This window comes from Mesocricetus auratus, unplaced genomic scaffold (genome assembly GCF_017639785.1).
Source record: "Mesocricetus auratus isolate SY011 unplaced genomic scaffold, BCM_Maur_2.0 Super-Scaffold_100006, whole genome shotgun sequence".
Taxonomy (NCBI): Eukaryota; Metazoa; Chordata; class Mammalia; order Rodentia; family Cricetidae; genus Mesocricetus; species Mesocricetus auratus.
In genome coordinates this window covers 64,059,972-64,080,665 of record NW_024429190.1, presented here as the reverse complement: position 1 = coordinate 64,080,665, position 20,694 = coordinate 64,059,972, and the positions used below count along the sequence as shown (strand labels likewise).

Genomic DNA, 20,694 nt, shown 5'->3' with positions numbered 1-20,694 from the left:
TCAGAATTCCTACCCAACCTGGTCTACAGAGAGAGTTCTAGAACAGCCAAGGCTGCATGAGAAACCCTGCCTTAAACAAACAAACAAGTACACACACACACACACACACACACACACACACACACACACACACACACACACCGGTTGCCTTCAGAGGCCATCTCTACCAACTTCCTCCCAGGATTCAGTTAGGTTGCTGCAATACATAATTTCCTATCTAAGAGGTGCGGAATGAACTCACATGAGTGCTGTTTGCTCTTTATTCGTCTACCTCGGGTACTGAAAGTCTACAGCTTTTATACAAATAAAATCAGAAATTCTTTGGCAATAAGAAAGGCTGCAAAACGATTTCCTCAGGATCACAGAAGCATTCCTTGCAGACAGAGAAGAGTCAAAGAGCAGTAACTGGTCAGTGTATTTTATGGGTCCTGCAGGCGGGTACAGTCATAAAATGCTTTAGGCTTATCTCTTGAAGTGAAAGGGGACATAAAAACGAAAGACAGAACCAAGGAAAGGTCAAGGAGGAAAAGGGGAATTCATGCACTATTCCACGTTTTAGCAGTGTGGTTAAATATAAAAGCTAAACCTCTGTGGAAAAAAGCGAGACTCAAAAAGCACAGCTTCTTTTCCAGTCTGCCAGAGTAGCCTCACCAACACAGTGAGTAACCATAGCAACCTGCGTATGCACTGAGGAACCTTAGAGCGTTGACTTCTATTAGCACATTCGACAAATGTAAACTGGCAATAAAATTCTTTTAAGTCTAAAGATACGTCTTCTACCCTACGCGGTTAGAACATAGCAAAAGACCTATAACTATTTGTACAAAATGTGGAGCCTGACAGCTTTCACCCGCTCTAACTCACTTCTCAGGGACATAATGTGAGAATGCTTCCATTTTCCGGAGATGTTAAATCGTTTAATGAACTTTAACTGTTAGTTACCCAGATCTTAGGGCTAAAACATAAACATTTAGTCTCCTAAGGGAAGGTCTAGTATCAATAAACATAGGTAAAAGTGTATATGAAGTGCTAATAGCCTTCCTGCCGGGGCAGGAGAGAGCAGCGTTTCTGACAGCAGCAGGCTGGCTGGGATAGTTCAGAGCATTTTATCAAAATGAGAAAACGTTCTCATTTGGAAAGTACTCATTTGCAAATAATAAACACTTCTGACTCTCTCCATTTACCTTAGCATAATTTGCAAAAATGTAAGTATCGTTTCATAAAACACATCAGTTTATTTCAGAATGTTTTTTAAATATAAAGAAATATAGACTGTCTAGCATTTATCTTTACAATATTTATCAACAGATTTTTATTAGTGTATGAGTCTTTTTAGACAGTCATCACTAGTAACTAAGGGAAAATTGACCATGTTTGGAATTCCTATCCATTTTTATTGTTATAGTGTTGGCAAATAATTATTTTATGATTTTTGTTGATCTGGGTTTGAATGTTATCTGTATTTAAAAGACAATTGTTGCATCATTATTTATGCTCTTTGGCATATGAAATGTCTACAGTTTTATGTACACATGATCATATTATTGGCATTAAATCCTTAATGTTTAATGGTCGTTTTATTATTTTAATGCTATATTATGTTTTGTTTGAGATTGCTAAAATGATAGAGAATATTTTTTTTATTTGCTTGCTATTTGACAAGGATCACAAAACTATCCATGGAAAAGTTGTACGATTTGTTTTGTTTGGGTTTTTTTGAAAAGATATAATATTTTAATTTGTGACTTCATTAAAACCAACGTGCTGACCTTCATTATTGGAGTCATAAAATAAAAACTTACCTGCATTAAAAAAAAATCATTGAAAGTACTGAAAAAACAAATCACAATCCTGGAGAAAGCATTTGAAAATCACACAGATTCTCAGATGATGACACAGCAGCAGAAGGGTGTATCCCAGTTTCTCCAGGTCACCGCCCACAAGGTCCTGGAAGAAGTCCCCGCCCACTCTTCCTGCCTGCTGATCTCCCGGGATCCCTGTTGCACCCCACTTCCTTGTTCAAGCCAAGGACTGGCCAGGAGTTTCACCGGATGTGCCTATCTGTCTTTGCGCCTACTCAGGAAAACTGTGTCGACTTGCTCCATAGGATTCCCATTTCAGGACACAGGTCAGGATAAACTCGGCTCCAATTTCCCCGTTTCCTCTCCCAGCTTATCTTGTTAGGCCCACATAGGATCTCATTGTTTGTTTGGTGCTTTGTGTAGGACACAAAAGAAGCTTAAGTTGGGAGGCACACTAGTCTTTTTCTAATCGTATTTTGCCTCAGTGAGGGAATAATGAAACTAAGGATTTATGTTCTTGGTGGTTTCTGTAAAAGATTCATGGACATAGGAAAAAGGTCGAGACCAAAATGTAAAACAAGACAAAAATATGGTACATGAATATTAATAAAAAACAATAGTAGTCAAAAATTGGGAACAAAGCTAATGTCAGTAAAATTAGAAATGAGAAAGTGTGGACTTTGTGTAACAAAACAGATTTAACATTATGTAGAACAAAATTGTGTATATCCTACATCATGACAGTACTTTGAAACATTATAAACAGCAAAGTCAGTCAAGGAGTACCACCCATTTTCTACCAGCTAATCAAAGAAAAGCTCAGAGAAAGGATACAAGGGTGCTATATAACTAAGGGATCACAGCCTGTGTCCCAATAAGCCAGGTTATACACACACAGAAGCATTCACAAAAAAGCCAACCAAAGAAGCCACATTAATTGTGAAATGCAGAAATAAAATAGATTTCTTCGTTGTGATCACTTCAGAAAGACAGACAATGAGAGCCAATCACCTCACCCGACTCCATCTTTGGGACTCTGACAAGCCATGTGCATAGATAGCTAAGAAGTCTATCATGGTGTGGTCCCGTGACCACCATTATCTTAGCTCCTAGGTCGTCAGTAAGCCTAGTCTACCCTAGCTTGTAACTGGCCCTCTTGAGGACAGACTACTTACTCCTGGATACCACCAAGGCATCAGACATTCCTTCTCCCAACAAAGGGTTACCAGGAAACTTGTAATTTCTTGGGGTCCATTCTTTCAATAGTCTGATAGTGAAGGAGGGAAGCAGAAGTGTCTCATTAGAATGCATTCACTCAGGCGACGAGTTACAAGAGAGTAGAGTCCTGGTGGAGCAGGGCAGGACCCTATGGGAAAACTAAAAGAACAGGGCTTGTACATAGAATAAAGCATATTCTAAATTAATTTCAGTGTTTAGAATCCTGAGGTTATGCTGTGAACCTCTGACTCATATATCCAAAATAATTAAATACTGTGGTAAATGATCGCTGTTGCCAACATTCATATGAAGACACACTGAACTGTGATGTTTTAAAAATTTGACTCAACAGTTATGTCTCTCTTTCAAGTTCTTTATCAAGAAAGCTACATTAGAAGAAGGTGAGGAAGAAAGAGTTCTTACTTTCCACTGTTCTCCCAGTATATTATATATTATACATTCAAGGTCACTGAGAATTAGGCAGGAATCATTTCACAGGTACACATCTGCATTCTGATTTTTGCACTTGACATCCAAAGACTATGACTATCGTGTGTGTGTGTGTGTGTGTGTGTGTGTGTGTGTGTGTTTGCTTTTGTGGGCACAAGTTACACTTTAACTCATTATTACTCTTTCTATATCTGCAGGAGCAGAGCAATCACCATTTGAAAGGCAGCTCTGAATTTAACCAAGATGTTTGTGAAGATGACAGCAGCCCTGCTCCTGCTACAGCTGAGTGGCTTCTTTGGATCTGGGAGTGGGGGGAAGGTGCTGGTGTGGCCAGCAGAATTCAGCCATTGGCTCAACTTAAAGAGAATCCTGGATGAGCTGGTGAAGAAGGGTCATGAGGTGACTGTTCTGATACCCTCAGTTTCCTTTTCCTATAAGGTCGAGGACATATCTGCCATTGAATTTGAAATATACCCTTCATCATATGACATGGATGGTCTACAGGAAATTTTCAGAGAATCCATCAATAAACACATTTATGAGCTGCCAAAGCTATCATTTTGGAGATACTTTTTAATGTTGCAAGAACTGGTTTGGGTAGGTTCAGATTATACTGAAAGTCTCTGCAGAGATGTCGTTTTCAACAAGGAACTCATGGCAAAACTACACAATTCAAGCTTTGATGTCATCCTGGCAGATCCCTTCGTACCCTGTGGTGACCTGCTGGCCGAGATTCTCCAGATACCACTTGTGTTCAGTCTCCGCTTCTTTCATGGTTCCACATATGAAAAGTACAGTGGAGGACTCCCCCTACCTCCTTCCTACGTGCCACCTGCTATGTCAGAATTGAGTGACCGGATGACATTCATGGAGAGGGTACAAACTGTAATCTATGTGCTTTGTTTTGACTTTTGGTTCCAAACATTTAATGAGAAGAAGTGGAATCAGCTTTACAGTGAAGTATTAGGTAAGTGCCTATTCAGTTGGGATTGTTGCATTCTAAACGTGCCGTGTCATTGGAGGAGAACTTGAAAGAACAGGATTGGCAGCAGCAGGATTTATCTCTCCCAAGCAAATTGGTGAAAAGTCTGTGAAATTACCTGTGAAATTCAAAGCATTGTGGAAAAACCTATGTCCCAATGCCAAATTGAAAAGCCTTGGCTATTACTTGCACAGGACACTTCAGTATTGCATATACTCACAAAGCAATGTTTTATGGGTTTCTCTAAGCAATTACATAGCCATTTACTAAGTATTTTATCTCACCTTTTAGAACAATTTTACCTGAGTCATATTCATCATCATCATCATCACCACCTCCATTATTATCATTATTTTTTATTGTGCACTGATTGGGACACACGTGAAACTGAAACAAGAACCTGTGGAATCTATTCTCTCTTTACACTTTTATACATATTCTGAAGATGGAAGTGTGTTTGCCACCTTGTGTAGCAAGTGTTTTAATCCATTGGCCCATTTGTCTGACCTCTAAAATGGTTGTTTTAAACTCATTCTATGTATTCTAGAATGAGAGAGATACAGATTGAGGACTGACACATATTTCTACCACAGTTATCTATACAGCATGGAGAACTCATCACACCTAAGGTAATTTGTTATTTTGCTTAAAAGTGAATATTTTCTGGCTTTACATCATGGATTTCTTCAAAATTGTGGCATACACCATCTCTGTCTTAAAACAGGACGTTTATGAATGCAGGATTTTAGAGAATCCATGTTCAGTCACAGGGTGTTTAAAATTCTTCTCTTTTAAACCTTTAATAGTGCCAGCAAATGGCAATGGCTCAGCAGTGAAAGGCACATTCTATCAAAAACTAGAAGACCTTAAGTAATGAAAAGACATAAATGCCTTCCTAAAAATATCCTCTGGCCTGTGATCTCTACACACATTCACATTCACACACACACACACACACACACACACACACACACATATAATTAAGTAAATAGCTTTTAAGATAATACAATGCTCAAGTGTCAACATGGAAATTATTAGCTTTAGAGTTTCAAATGGTGTCTTGTTTTATAAATTTTTTATTTAAATTAGAAACAAGCTTGCTTCACATGTCAATCCCAGCTTCCTCTCCCTCCCCTCCTCCCTTGCCCCTCCACCAACACCCCAGCCCACCACCCACTCCCCACACCATTCCCCAGGGAGGGCGAGGCCATCCATGGGTATCTCCAATTCTGTCATTTTATCGGGGCAGCACCTAGGCCCTCCCACATGTCCAGACTGAGAGAGCATCCTTCTATGTGGCACGGGCTCCCAAAGTTCATTCCTACACCATAGTAAATATTAATCTACTACCCAAGGCCCCAGAGATTTTTGAGACCTCCTCACTGACACCACATTCAGGGGGCCTGGATCAGTCCCATGCTGGCCTCTCAGCCATCAGTCTGAGGTCAAAGAGCTCCCCCTTGTCAGGTCAGCTGCCTCTGTGGGTTTCACAATCACTGTCCTGACCCCTTTGCATATCACTCCTCCCTCTCTGTCACTGGGTTCCAGGAGTTTAGTTTGGTGTTTAGCTGTCGGTGTCTGCCTCTGCTTCCATCAGTCACTGGATGAAGGTTTGGCAGTGGGATTGTAGGCTGGCACTCCCCTGATCCATGTCTACAATCCATATATGAGTGAGTACATACCATGTTTGTCTTTTTTGTGACCTCACTCAGGATTGTTTCTTCTAGTGCCATCCATTTTCCTGCCAATTTCAAGATTCCATTGTTTTTCCCCACTGAGTTGTACTCCATTGTGTAAATGTACCACATTTTCTCTGTCCACTCTTCAGTTTATGGGCATCTAGATTGATTCCAGGATCTGGCTATTACAAATAATGCTGCTATAAACATAGAGGAATAGACTTTCTTTTTGTATGAATGTGCATCTTTTGGTATATGCCTAAGAGTGAAATTCCTGGGTCTTGTGGTAGACTGAGTCCCATTTTCCTGAGGAATGTCCATACTGATTTCCAAAGTGGCTGTACAAGTCATCACTCCCCTTTCTCCACATCCTCTCCAGCATAAACTGTCATTGGTGTTTTTGATTTTAGCCATTCTGACAGGAGTAAGATGATATTTCAGAGTTGTTTTGATTTGCATTTCCCTAATGGCTAAGGATGTTGAGCACTTTCGTAAGTGTGTCTCAGCCATTTTAGCCTCCTCTCGGTTCAGTTCTGTAGGTCACTCTTTAATTGAATCCTTGGTGTTTTGGAGACTTGCTTCTTGAGTTCTTTTTAAAATTTGGAGATTTGCTCTCTGTAACATATGGGATTAGTGAATATCTTTTCCCACTCTATGGGCTGCCTTTTTGTCTTGTTGACTGTGTCCTTTGTCTTACAGAAGCTCCTTAGTTTCAGGAGGTTCCATTTATTAATTGTTGATCTCAATGTCTGTGCTAATGGTGTTATGTTCAGGAAGCAAACTCCTGTACCAATTCCTTCAAGGGTACCTTCCACTTTCTCTTTTAACAACACAACTGAATGCTCTAGAGCAAAAGGAAGCAAACTCACCTGGGAGAAGTAGATGCCAGGTAATAATCAAATTGAGGGCTGAAATCAATGAAGTAGAAACTAGGAAAACAAAACAAAGACTCAGTGTAACAAAGAGTCAGTTTTTTGAGAAAATCCACAAAGCAGTCAAACTTTTATCCAAATTTAGCAAACAGCAGAGTATGAACATGCAAATTAGCAAAATCAGAAATGAAAAGGGGGACATAACAACTGACACTGAGGAAGTCCTGAGAATCGTCAGGTCATATTTTGAAATAGTGTCTTTTTAAAGGGCATATTGTATTAAATAAGTGTCTCTATATTCTAGGACTTATTATCACTTATTATTTGCAGACATGCTTACACATACATTGGGTCATAATTTAAGAGCAGTACCAGGACAACGAGCTCAGGCATAATCAACATTATCTTGGAGGTCAGCCAGGAGGATATAGTGAGTCCCTGTCTCAAAATGAAATCCTGAAACAGGATATCCCCAAATGTTTACACTGGACATGATGGCACACACCTATAACCCCTGCAGTTGAGATGTGTTGGAAGAGGATGTGGAGTTCAAGGTCAACTTCGATTACATATGACATAGGGACCATCCTGGGATCCATCAGAAAATCTTAAAGCAAAACAAAACAGCACAGGATTCTCAGTTCACTTACAGGAACACACATTAAGCTTCCAGTAGCTAAACAGAGGCAACTGGATGGAGAGTTCCAAGAAAGGTGTTTCCTTTAGTATGACAAACATGATTCATGTATAATGGACATTTGATTATTCTTCAGTGGCATATCTAGATATTTGCTAGTAATGAATTTCCAAGGTGGTGCTACAGATGTGTTGCCTTAACCCAAGTCACACACACACACACACACACACACACACACACACACACTATCCCAACCACACACTTGTAAACAACTCAGTCTACATCATCAAAAATGCTTTCAGAAGACTACCTAATATATTCATCTTCACCTGACATTTTTGTCACCTGTTGTACCTTCACTGTTCTGATTCCTCTTCAGGACGACCCACGACACTCGTGGAGATGATGGGGAAAGCAGATATATGGCTCATCAGAACCTACTGGGATCTGGAATTTCCTCACCCATTCTTACCAAATTTTGATTTTGTTGGAGGACTGCACTGCAGACCTGCCAAGCCTCTGCCTAAGGTAGATATATTCCTGTTTGCTTGCTTCTCTTTGCCTTGCACATTTGGCAGGAGTGATACATTTCATTCCCTCAGAAGGTTGCTGTCGAATTCCAGAAGGACACAAGAAATTAGATAAAGAAACAGGCCAGTAGAAACAAGAGTCTGAACTTCCTTTATGGAACCTGTGGAAGATCTAAGGACAGGGATAGTTAGAGCACTACTCAGTACAGAGAAAATCTCAGTGATTCATGCAGAACGTACAGACAAGTGACAGGGACACCACACAGGAAAGTGCTGAGTATACAGAGAAACAAAGTGTGCACAGGCTCACCCAGAAACACCAGCAGTTCTACTCTGAAGACAAACTGTGAGCCAGCAAGAAAACTATGGGATGTTACAGTGAGGAAAGGCCCAGTGGCCTGGCAGTAAAAGTAAAGAGGGGAGATGGGGCACAGCTAGGGAAACAGTCTTGCTTAGTGAAGAAAACTCAGGATCTCTCTGGTCACTAAAACCTGCCCTCAGTTAGTGATTGTAAATGAATTGTGTAAGCTCACAGGATGATATTGCTCTGAAAGTGCAGAGGAATGCTTTGCGATTTTTAACTAACATGACACTTCATGATGCAAGAAAAGTGAATTTTTTCTGCTCTAGAAAGAATTGTCTCTGGAAACCCCCACTTTAGTTATGCAATGACAGCAACATACAATCTGATATTATGCCCAAGACTGTTTCAAAGCTAATTGAGACATATAGTAATTGAGAAGTCTGAAAGCAGTGGGAAGATTCCTAAGTTCTGTGCAGGCCATCGATGTTTACAGATGTGTTCAGAAATATTACTTTGTCTAGGTGACGATGTGTTCTATTTGTGTGTGCTGCAGAATGGTACTTTATGTAGAGGTGTGCTTCTATTTTTTATACTGCGTTTGTTTTGTGTTGCATTCATTTCTCCTTTATTACAGCTGGTAACTACACGGAGAAAGGATAAGCAGGGCTGGCAGGCAGAGAGTATAAATTGGAGGAGATATGTAGACTTGAGAAGAAGGAGGAGAAAATGAGGGACATGTACAGGGCTAGAAACCAGGCAATCTTCAGCCAGCCAGACATAGAGATAGCAAGAAAGTAAGAAAACGTAAAACGACCCAAGGCAAAAGGTACATAAAGAGAAACAGGTTAATTTAAGCTGAAAGAGCTAGCAAGAAACATGCCTAGGCAAGCTTTCAAAACTAATAAGTCTGTGTGTCATGATTTGGGAGCTGGTTAGTGGCCCAAAAGAAAAAAACCTGGTACACAGATTCTGTCTTAACATTAAGGGAATAGTAAACAGAAGGCATAGGAGGGAAGTAAAGGGAGGACTTAAAGGGTGTGCTCACATGTGGCTCAGTACTGGAGAGCTGGCCCCACATGCTCAGTGCAGCAGAAGGGAAGAAAGAAGGAAACAGAGGTGAAAATGTGTTTATTCATGATAATTAGGAATAGTATAAACTGTACTGAAATTACAGAAAATAGTTTTCAGTCTTAAAATGTTTCAACACTTTTGATCCTTTGGATGGGAATTAAAACTCCAAAGTTCTTTCTTCCTCTGAGTAGACACTAAAAGTTAATGTGCATTTGAAAGTACATATTTGACAAAATACATCAAGGATACAAATTGCAGGCCTACTGGGTAGCTGTGGGCTTAAAGACACTTGGAACAAAGCCTGTGAATCTGAGCTAGGTCCTGGGTGAAAGGAGAGGGGGAACCCCAAAATTGTCTTCAGATCTCATACACACAATAATAAACTCAATGAATTAATTAAATTATACCAATGAAAATCATTTAAAATGCACATTTTAAAACGTTTTGTGAAACCTTGTGGGAGCACTTGGGAGGCAGAGGCAGATGAACCTCTGGATCTGAGGCCAACTTGGTGGTCTACAGATTGAGTTCCAGGACAGCCAGGACTACACAAAGAAAACCTGTCTCAAAAAACAAAACAAAAAAACAAACAACAACAAATAAAAATATTTTGTGTATTTCAGAGTAGCTAAGAGACAGGATTTTGAGAATTCCCAAACTAAAACTCTGAGTAATATTTAATTGGATGAATTACTGTTTATCTTGATTTAATCAGTGTGAGTAATAAAAAAAGAAAAATCATTGGCATTTGTTTCACAGTAGACTCATAGGAGACTGTACATAAAAAACAAGTGTATGTAATTAGTATTCATGACAATTATTCATAAAAGGAACAATGTAAAGAATTTAAGCAAGCAGGTATTAGTTATAAATGTGTACTGTGTATACTTTGTCAAGCATAACACAAATGTACTTAGAAAATGTGAGGGGGTGAAACTAAATTTGACATTGTGCTTTCTTTTAGGACTAAAAATTTAGATAACAGGATTTACTTCCTAAACATAAATAACATATTGTGGTTTTATTTGTGTGTATATGTGTTACACAAATAGAAAAAAATTATTTGCTATGTGTGCTTACCGGGGTTAAACCCAGGGTCTTGTGCATGCTAAGCTGACAGTAAATCACTGAATGATATATCTAGACTAAAGCCATACATTTTGTTAAACCAACATAGTATTTGTATGGAGTGTATGAGTAAATCTTATTTTTATCCCTACACTTTTCTCTAACGAGCACTTTTTATTATTACTTTTAATTTTCCAATATTGTAATTACATCATTTCCCACTTTCCTTTCCTCCCATATAATCCTCTTTGCTCTCTTTCAATTCATAGCCTCTTTTTCATTAAATGTTGATATATATATATATGTATATCTGTGTGTGCTTACATATGTAAATATACAAGTATAACCTGTTTAGTTTGTATGAATGTGTTCAGGGTTGGCCATTTGGACAAGAAGCGATGGAATGAAAATAGCCTATCTCATTGATGACTGTCTGAAACAGGAATTGTTCTAATTAAGAATACAGAGCACAGTTCCCACTGCATAGATAAGGAGACTTCAAAGGAACATCATTGACTTAGAACACTGAGTGAAGGTGCTGCGTGTAAAAGGGTGTGACCACACCTAACATCTGAGTTATAGGAATTCTTCATTCCTCAGGACTCTGGGAGAGTCAGGTAGAAAATATGCTTTTGGAAAATTCTATGAACAATGTCAGAGAGTGAGAAATTTTTCATTTTCTTTTTATGTTTGTATGTTTCTTTGAGGCAGAGTTTCTCTGTATACCAGCCATGGCTGTCCTGGAACTCACTCCATAGACCAGGCTGGCCTCCAACTCAGGGAGATGCACCTCCTGTGATTCCCAAGTGCTGGGATTAAAGGTGTGTGCCACCATGTTTGGCATCATTTCCATTTGTGTAAAATATTTATGAAAGAAAGATTAGAGAATGTGGTAGTTTGAATGTAATTGGCTCCCATAAGCTCAGAGAGAATGGCATTATTGGTAGGTATCACTTTTTTGGAGTAGGTGTGGTCTCACTGGAAGAATTGTGGCACCATAGAGGCAGGCTTTGAAGCCCAGAATCTCAGTTCACTTCCTGTTGCCTGCAGATAAAGATGTAGAATTCTCAGCTCCTTCTCTATCACCATGCCTGCCTGCATGCCACCATGCTTCCCACCATGATGATAATGAACTAAACTTCTAAACTGTTAAATGTTATCTTTTCTAAGAGTTGTCATTGTAGGGAAAAGGAACCAGTCAAAGAAACACACCCTGAGAAGAGCCAAAGAAACACACTTTGGCCCTGCAACCAGAACCAAAGAAATGTACCCTGACCCTGAAACCAGTGCCAAAGGAACACACTTTGTCCCTGGAATCTGAGTCAGTGAAAGAAATGTACCCCAGCACTAAAATTGGAGCCAAAAGGCTAAAAAGGACCAGAGAAAGAAACACACTTTGGCCCTGAAACCAGAGCCAAATATGACCTTAATCCTGTGCAGAAAAGTAACCAATCCTCGAGCAGAGCTCTAGCCAATATGAGCTCAGCACTGAAATCTGACCAATCCCTACCCTAGAAAAACTTCCCCACCCCCAAGAATGCCTATATAAACCCTGTGTATGTTCAGCTTGGCTGGTCCAGCTGCATTCCAATAAACCTGTTCGGATGAGCTTTGGGTGAAGATCTTCTTTTGCTGTGGCAATGGAGCAGAGGCCAACCTAGGAAGAACAGAGCAAGCAGAGCAGAGCGAGCGAGCAGGGCTGTAACACTTGCCCGGGAAACCTTCCATTAGCAGAGTGGAGTTATTCAAGATATTTACTATAAGATATCCACAAGGAAGGAATATGAAGGAAGGTGAAAACACATGGAAGGTAATCAAGACCAATGTCACTATTTGGGTAACATTAATTCACTAAGATTCTATAAGAGCAGGGGTTCTCAACCTTCCTAATGCTGCAACCCATTAATACAGTTCCTCATGTTGTGATGACCCCTTACCAAAAAAATCATTTTTGTTGCTGCTTAATAACTGTAATTTTGCTACTGTTTGTAAGCTGTGATGTAAAAGGTTTTGGAGATAAAGGTTTGCTGAAGGGGTCATAACCCACAAGTGGAGAACCACTGTGTTAGAGTATGGCTTCTGAAATCTGAGTGTGCATGAAATCCCATGAGGAGATGAGGAGCTGTTTGTATTCACAGCTTCTGGGAGAGGGAGAGTCAGATCTCTGTAATGATGTGATGCTTGGTAGGGGCTCCACATACCAGAGCAGGCCCCACCCCCAAGACCAGATGGGCACCACAAAGTAGACTCAATGGGGAAAGACGATGGAAGAAAACAGAAAATTTCTCAAAGTAAAATACATTGAATGAAATTCTCTAATAATAAAATATAGATAAAAATTGAGTATGCAAGAAACAGTACACAAACACAAAATGCAGAGAGATGAACTAAATCAAAAGCAAGTCTTGAACAAAATGATCTGAGATAAGACTAGTATAATTTGTGTCTCAAGGTTTCTGTTACTGTGTCTAGAAACCATGGCCATGGCAACTCTTATTAAGGAAAGCATTTAACTAGGGCTGGCTTATAATTCAGAAGTTTAGTCCATTATCATCATGGCAGGAAGCAGGGACACATACGGTAGACAAAGTGCTGGGGAAAGAGCTAAGAGTTCTACATCAGGCAGCAGGAAGACAGGGAGACACTGAGCCTGGCTTGAGCATCTGAATCCTCAAAAACCTACCCCCAATGACACACTTCCTCCAACAGGGCCACACCAGCTGCAATACATCCATAGCTCCTAAAACTACCACTCCCTATAGGCCAGTGGGGCTATTTTCATTCAAACCACCACAGTTTGGTCAAGGAAAGCATTTCTAGAACCATAGAATTGCTTTTCTCTGCTTTTTTAATGAAACAGACAAGAATAAGCACCTTCTTGTCAACAAACACATTTCTACATACATATACACATATGCTTGCACACGTATGTACAGTAAGAGAGAATGGTCTCAAATAGGAAATATCTTTCCAGTAAAACTGACTAACATCTACTAAAAAAACAACCGCTACTGAAAAGAAAATGGAGTTTTCTGTTGATTAGAAATAGATTTCTATATCATGGATTCCACTCCTGGATGTAACAAAAGTGATGGAAGGATACAAGAAGATATCTGTGGAAGGATAATTATAGATGTAGCAGCAATCTAAGAACATATTAATAGGTTTTTGATATGCCCATACAAAGACATATAACTAAGCCTTTAAAATCTAGGAATAAGGACACGTCATGACCTATATAAGAACCATAATGAAATCATACCAGGTTAAATAATATGAAAATACCATAGGGATCATGACACATGCTACATACTAGTCAAAATCATGGAAGCATAAAGGAAAGTTACAATAAACTAGAGGCTGGAAAGGGAAAAGAAAACTTTGGACTCAATTACTACAAATTATGTTTTTCAATATGAAAATGAAAAAAGAAAATATGACTGTGTCCCAAGGCTGTTTCTCTGAGCACATACATACGTGTAACAGAGAACTGTAACTATCCAGTTGGCTGCAACTCTACATCTTAAATGGGGATGTGCACAGTTTTAAAGCACCCACTTCTCTAACATTTCTAATGATGCTTGGTGTCTTCCTGTGGAAGGTGGTGTCAATGCTTATGCAGGAGGTTTGGTGCTCCTACTCTTTGTGATGGGCTGATATTTCATTACCAGGACATAGAAGACTTCGTCCAGTCATCCGGAGAACATGGTGTTGTGGTGTTTTCCCTGGGGTCCATGGTGAGAAACCTAACAGAAGAAAGGGCCAATGTGATTGCAGCAGGCCTTGCCCAGATTCCACAGAAGGTGAGATACAAACTCACTGCTTCATCCTCACTAAGATGGTCACATCCTGTTCAGGTGTGATTGCAGAGAACACCTGTTGTAATAGCTGTAGCTCACCTCTGAAGTCACCTGTGACACAGAAATATATGGGACAGATGCCAAATTCTGGGTGGTTTTTTGTTGATAACAAGTGTTTGTGCACTTGGTGTTAGGAAGTCATTATAGGCAGATAGCAGAATATGCCTTGTTATTTCCTCCATTTTCCTCAAGGAAACTGGTGATTCTGCACATACTACAGTGTAATCAGACTGCTATTAAATTTTAACCAGTAACAACCAGTAGCAATAAGCAGAAAATTGACATTGGTAGGAGAAGAGAGGAGGAACATTCTTGAAGGGCATGTGTTGTTTACATAGAAGACCTGAACTTACTTCTGAACTCCCCTGTCTGGCAGCTCAAAACTGCCTGTAACTGCACCCAAAACACTCTTCTGGTCTCAGATGACACCAACAGATATTTTCAATATATATGAACAGCCTCCAAAGCCACAGAGAAGCCCGGTCTCGAAAAATGAAAAAAGCAAAGAAAGGGGGCGGGGTGGATTATAAGGGAACTAATTCAAATACCATGGACAAATACTTGTAGTCAGTTTGGAAGATTAAAAACTGCTATAAGTATGTATAGGTATACAGCAGTGACTTTGATGGATTATTGAACTGGAATTACATTCATACATTTCTTAACTCCTAATTGACATTACTGAACCTAAAATTCCCTAAGCTGCTGTTGCCTAAATGTGAATGTGGCATGCTGAAACTTGGACAAGAATAAGAACAAATGCAGGAGAGTAAAGGGCGCTTGCATCCTGACTGTAGAATTCTTCATGGTTCCCATCACCCACCCATGCGGCTTGGCTCAAAGGGTCTGAGTATTTATGACCGTTGCTTCTTAATCTATCCAGATTTTCTACCAGAAGTAACAAGACATTTAACAAAAGTAGTAGAGACTAGCTTCATTTTAACAGGTTCTTTGGCGATTTGAAGGCAAGAAGCCAGACACCTTGGGCTCCAACACTAGGCTGTACAAATGGATCCCCCAGAATGACCTTCTCGGTAAGCATCAGAGACTCCTGAGACATGAGGAATGGCTGCTCAGGAAGGTGAATGTCAATGTTAATGCATTTATGACAACTGTGATCTAGTCCTGGAGAAAATGAATGAAGAACTGGTAAGAATATGCTGTACAGTGACAGAGGAGATGGACAATACATCTCTATCTCTGCTGTAATTATCATTCAGATACACTTAAGTCAGTCTTTCTTTGTTCCTCCTATTTCTGTAACTTACATCTACCCTTTCCCCTACTGTAGGGAAATTTTTAATGTCAGCAGGAATGGTATTCTTTCATCAACGACTCTTCATTTACTGTGCTCCACCACAGACCCGCACATCATCAGATGGTACTACACATGACGAAGTCTCCTCAATCTGATTTCATCAAAATGACCCCAGCCCCTATTGTGTGGAGCCAACCCATGCAAAGCATTAACTTTACTGTTTCTGTAGGAGAGCACATTCTCACAGACCACTGCCTGTGCTTGAACATGCTGTTTGCTCCACTTCAGAGGAGCTCTTCCCTTTTAGTCCATATCACAAAATCATTCTACTTCCCCACTCCACCTCTCCTATGTACCCTGTTATAATCCTTCAGGGACTTGGGATACTCCTTTGTCTAAGACATGAGGGTAATTCAGTGCACTCCTATGGTTATGACAATGTCATCTAGAGAATATTTGCCTTTTGTGTGCTTTCCCCCTGCCTCTCATTTCTTTCTCAGGCTTATGATTAACAGTTGCCCTTAATTTCTCCCCTTACTAGGTCATCCTAAAACCAGAGCTTTTATAACTCATGGTGGCACCAATGGCCTCTATGAGGCGATCTACCACGGGGTCCCTGTGGTTGGCATTCCTTTGTTTGGAGACCAGTTTGATAATGTTGTTCACATGAAGACCAAAGGAATGGGTGTTAGACTGCACTTTCTCACAATGTCCAGTACAGATTTGCTCAATGCCGTGAAGACAGTCACTACTGACCCTTCGTGAGTACAGTGTTCTTTTAATTTGTAGTGTTCAAGATAAATTTCCTCAACACTAACTGTTCATTGTATCCAATATTTATTCTAATTTTGAAGAAAAATACTGTTAACCACTGTTGAACGAACTTTTACTGTCAATAAAGACTGCAAACTCTCCCTGTAGACTTCTGTACAAGAAATTAGTGTAGAATAATTTGACACTGGAAACCTTTTTCTCTTGATAAATGAAAGGACACAATTTCCACAAAAATGATCAAATCAACAAACAGGATAGTGAACCTGAAAGATAGAAAAATGTATTAATTCGCCGGGTGGTGATGGTGCACACCTTTGACTCCAGCACAAGGGAGGCAGAGGCAGGAGGATCTCTGTGAGATCAAGACCATGCTGGTCTACAAGAGCTAGTTCTAGGACAACCTCTAAAGTCACAGAGAAATCCTGTCTGGAAAAACAAAAAAAGTGTATAAATTCAATGCCCAAGATTTCTGAAACCCCTGTATTAAATAATTTGCTTTATTAAAGAGTAGGTAATTACACATACATAAATGCGTACAAACAAACATACATATGTATAATATGTAAAGCAAAATCAGGATACTCATATTTGCAACTCCTTCAACTTTTATTGTTACATCTGTTACAGTGTTGCTCTTCCACTTCTCATCAGACATGTAAATTGTGATTCACAGTCACTGCCTCTGATGTAGGGCACTATCCTGCTATCCAATGGCAGGATACATCTGTTAGCTGACATCTCTCTATTGCCTTCTCTCCCTCCCTTCCTGGACTCCACTTACCACTGTGCTACCCTCTACTTCTCTGAAATCAGTTCTGGTAGTTTCCGCAGAAATGGTGAGGATGTGCAGTATTTTCCTTTAGGTGTGTATGACTTAATAAAATATCCTCCAATTACATCTTTTTTTTTTTTTTTTGGTTTGTTTTGGTTTTTGGTTTTTGTTTTTTTTTGTTTGTTTGTTTTGGTTTTTTTTTTTATGAGACAGGGTTTCTCTGTATTGTTTTGCAGGCTATCGGTCCTGCCTGGCCTCGAACTCACAGAGATCCGCCTGCCTCTGCCTCCCGAGTGCTGGGATTAAAGACGTGTGCCACCACCGCCCGGCTCCAATTGCATCTTGTTCATGAAGATTTCCTTCTTTGCAATGGCTGACTAATATTATATAATTTTATATTTTATTATTTTTATAATATAACAATAAAGAACATATTCAGGGTTTTCATACCCACTTTTTATCCATTGTCCCGCAACGGGCACCTCAGTCAATTCCACTTAGCTATAATGGCTAGTGCTGCAATAGCCATGGGTTGCAGGTATCTATTTGATATTTTGCTTACTGTTTCTTCTATAAGATTTCTAGTAGTAGTAAAGTTCAACTTGGGGCATTTCTGTTTTCAGTATATTTAGGAATGTGCTAAGTTTTTCACAATATCCACACAACAGTACACTCTGACCAATCTCAGTAAGATTTCCACTTTCTGGCATCACCAGATGGGTGAGTGGGTGAAGGTTCTTTACCCCTCTAACAGCTTGAGTTCCATCCCTGGAATTCATATGGTGGAGGAAGTGAACTGACTCCTACAAACTGTCATCTCCTCTCCACACACACACAGCACATCCAAATGTGTTTTTTAATTCTCTGAATGCCTAGCAGGCAATATTTGGGTTTTGTGTTTGTGTGTTTGCTTCTTTGCAGTCCTGGGGTTGAATTCAGGCCACTGGGTATTCTATCAATGAACTCCACCCTAATACTTATATCTTTTGAAAGGCTTGTATCTTTCTCAACCTTTATCTGTTTTCAATCAGTGATATGTATTTTATTTTTCATGTCACAGTCAGTCCTCAAAAGCATCAACATAATTGATTACTCTGCATTTGACTATCTCACTTGCCATGGTTGGAATGGTTTAATAACAACCATATCCTAAAAAGGTTTACTTTCAAAATAGTTTTCCATTTCATTTTTGAAAAGGACTTCTCAGAGAATACCGATTTGCAGGCTAACTTTCAACCATGCCCCACCCCAAGCCTTACCCCTCCTACTGTACTTGTATGACAGGATTCGGTCTCATTATGCTATCTCTGACCTTTCATAGGCCTGACGATCTTCAGTAAACTGATTGGTGTTTAATGCTGTTTTCCTGCTTCTCCTTTACATTTATCCTTAGCTATAAAGAGAATGTCATGCGGCTATCAAGAATTCACCACGATCAGCCAGTGAAGCCCCTGGACAGAGCTGTCTTCTGGGTTGAGTACGTCATGCGCAACAAAGGAGCCAAGCACCTTCGTGTGGCAGCACACGACCTCACCTGGTTCCAGTACCACTCTCTGGACGTGATTGGATTCCTGCTTGGCTGTGTGGTGACTGTGATCTTCATCACCACAAAGTGCTGTCTCTTTTGTTGTCAGAAGTTTGGTAGCGCTGGAAAAAAGAAAAGGGAGTAACTGAGGTGGGGAGAACAGACACATGGACCTCCTCCAGTGCATCACAGCAAGGGAGACTTTCCAGGATTTCCTTCATTTCAACTGACTTGGACATTATCACTCTATTTCAGCATTTTCAATTATACTTGGGCTGTCAAAGGTTCCTTTTCCCCTCACTTGTAAAGTATACATGCCAGACAACACCACAAATTATTTCAGTCCCAAAAGCACTGACCTCATATGGTATACCAATTCTGAAATATCCCCACAACTCACAATTTGTGTTCTTGATTTTCTTTAGTTTTCAACAACCCAGTTAGTCGAATAAGTGCTATCTGTAGATGAATGCTTGCATTCATATGGGGGGGCATTAAAGGATTTAGCTTCAGTCACTAACTTGACAAAGCCTAGAGTTCTCTGTGAGGAAAGACTGACCTACTCGTAAGTCTGGGAATTTTGTATTTTGATTCTTGATTGATGTACGAATGCTCAGTCCATAATATGGTCCTATCCACAGCATACTCACTGACCTGACACAGAAGTGACCATGCCTGCAGTCCTGTCCACTGCAGGGTGAGCCCTTCTATATTATGATGTCTCGGCATTGAATAAGAAAGGAGGTCTGGGATTGAAGAAAGCTAGTTAAGGATGAATGTGAATGTGGGAGTTACAAAACTCCAACTTCATCTGGAGGTCATCTCAGTTAATGCTCTGATAGAGCCATGTGCCTTCATACCACAATCAGATTTTATTTCTATTGCAGTTATCCTATTCTATTGCAATTATCCTATCATATTACTGGAATCCTAAACATTAGGAATGAAGCAGCAAATGACATGCAGTTCATAGAATTGTGAAAGGTTGTATAACTCATTTGCACTTTCAGGACAGTTTACTCCACCTATATTATGTTCATCCTGGACAGACACCATGTCTCTTCATGTATCCCCAGTTCAGAGAACAGTGAGATACTCAGTGAATGATTTTTCAATGGATCTAAGAATCTAGGTCTATAATCGTGGCATACACTGTAAGTTTCTCATGGGTAGAGTAAAATTCTAAATTTAAAAACAAGACTATCTTAATCTGATATCATAGATGATTCAGGTATGATTTGCTAGTAGTATTCTAGCAATGGGAAGAATCCTTCAAGGCATAGTGTATATTCTGTATGCAGATGGCATGCTTTTATTAAGAAAAAACAGGGTATTCTCTCTTGTGACCGTATCTACAAGACACAGGTTCCCTTTCTGATGTAAAAGAGTCCTATAACTACTTCTTCAAGTTTTAACAGAAAAGAGTGAAAAGAATAGTTACCACTTCACAAAGAAGACAGCAGAGATAGCAACAAGTGGCCAAGTCTCCAGATGAGTGCAAGGCAAAAGAAAAACTGTATCTAGCAAATGATGAGGCTCCATATATTCCAGATAGAAAATTCTTTGTGCAGTGCAGAATCACAAAAACATCTATCCCATTGCTACCCTAATCCCTGCAATAAAATATTCACACATTCAGAAGTGTAAGCATTGAGTTCCAGAACAAACAATAAAACTTCTCTTCAAATGTGTGATAAATATTTCAAGAATGCCAAGAGAAAGGAACAAGATTTTATCAATAAGAAGGAAATCCTGCTGAGAAGCACATGCTCTGAACACAGAGCTGAGCCCTTCAACCATAAACACTTCAAAGCATCAGAGTTCAAAAACAGCACAGCACTTAATTAGTGAAAATAAAGTGAAACCTGTGACAATCTTACTATCATACTTAA

General features: G+C 39.7%; 1 protein-coding gene across 1 annotated transcript; it reads left to right on the top strand.

Annotated features, from left to right (window-relative positions):
* The first annotated feature begins 1,961 nt into the window (after positions 1-1,961).
* On the top strand, positions 1,962-19,322 carry LOC121140860 (UDP-glucuronosyltransferase 2B31-like). Its single transcript, XM_040747295.1, has 7 exons — positions 1,962-2,128; positions 3,668-4,437; positions 8,020-8,168; positions 14,285-14,416; positions 15,420-15,507; positions 16,273-16,492; positions 18,671-19,322. The coding sequence occupies exons 2-7, from the start codon at positions 3,714-3,716 to the stop codon at positions 18,945-18,947; spliced, it is 1,590 nt and encodes a 529-aa protein (XP_040603229.1). The 5' UTR covers positions 1,962-2,128; positions 3,668-3,713; the 3' UTR covers positions 18,948-19,322.
* The last annotated feature ends 1,372 nt before the right edge of the window (positions 19,323-20,694 follow it).

Excerpts from the sequence above, each read along its gene's own strand:
- LOC121140860 (XM_040747295.1), top strand. The coding sequence starts at position 3,714 with ATGTTTGTGAAGATGACAGCAGCCCTGCTCCTGCTACAGCTGAGTGGC. Across the intron at positions 8,169-14,284 it reads CTGCCAAGCCTCTGCCTAAG|GACATAGAAGACTTCGTCCA; the intron begins GTAGATATATTC and ends TTTCATTACCAG. Across the intron at positions 16,493-18,670 it reads ACAGTCACTACTGACCCTTC|CTATAAAGAGAATGTCATGC; the intron begins GTGAGTACAGTG and ends ATTTATCCTTAG.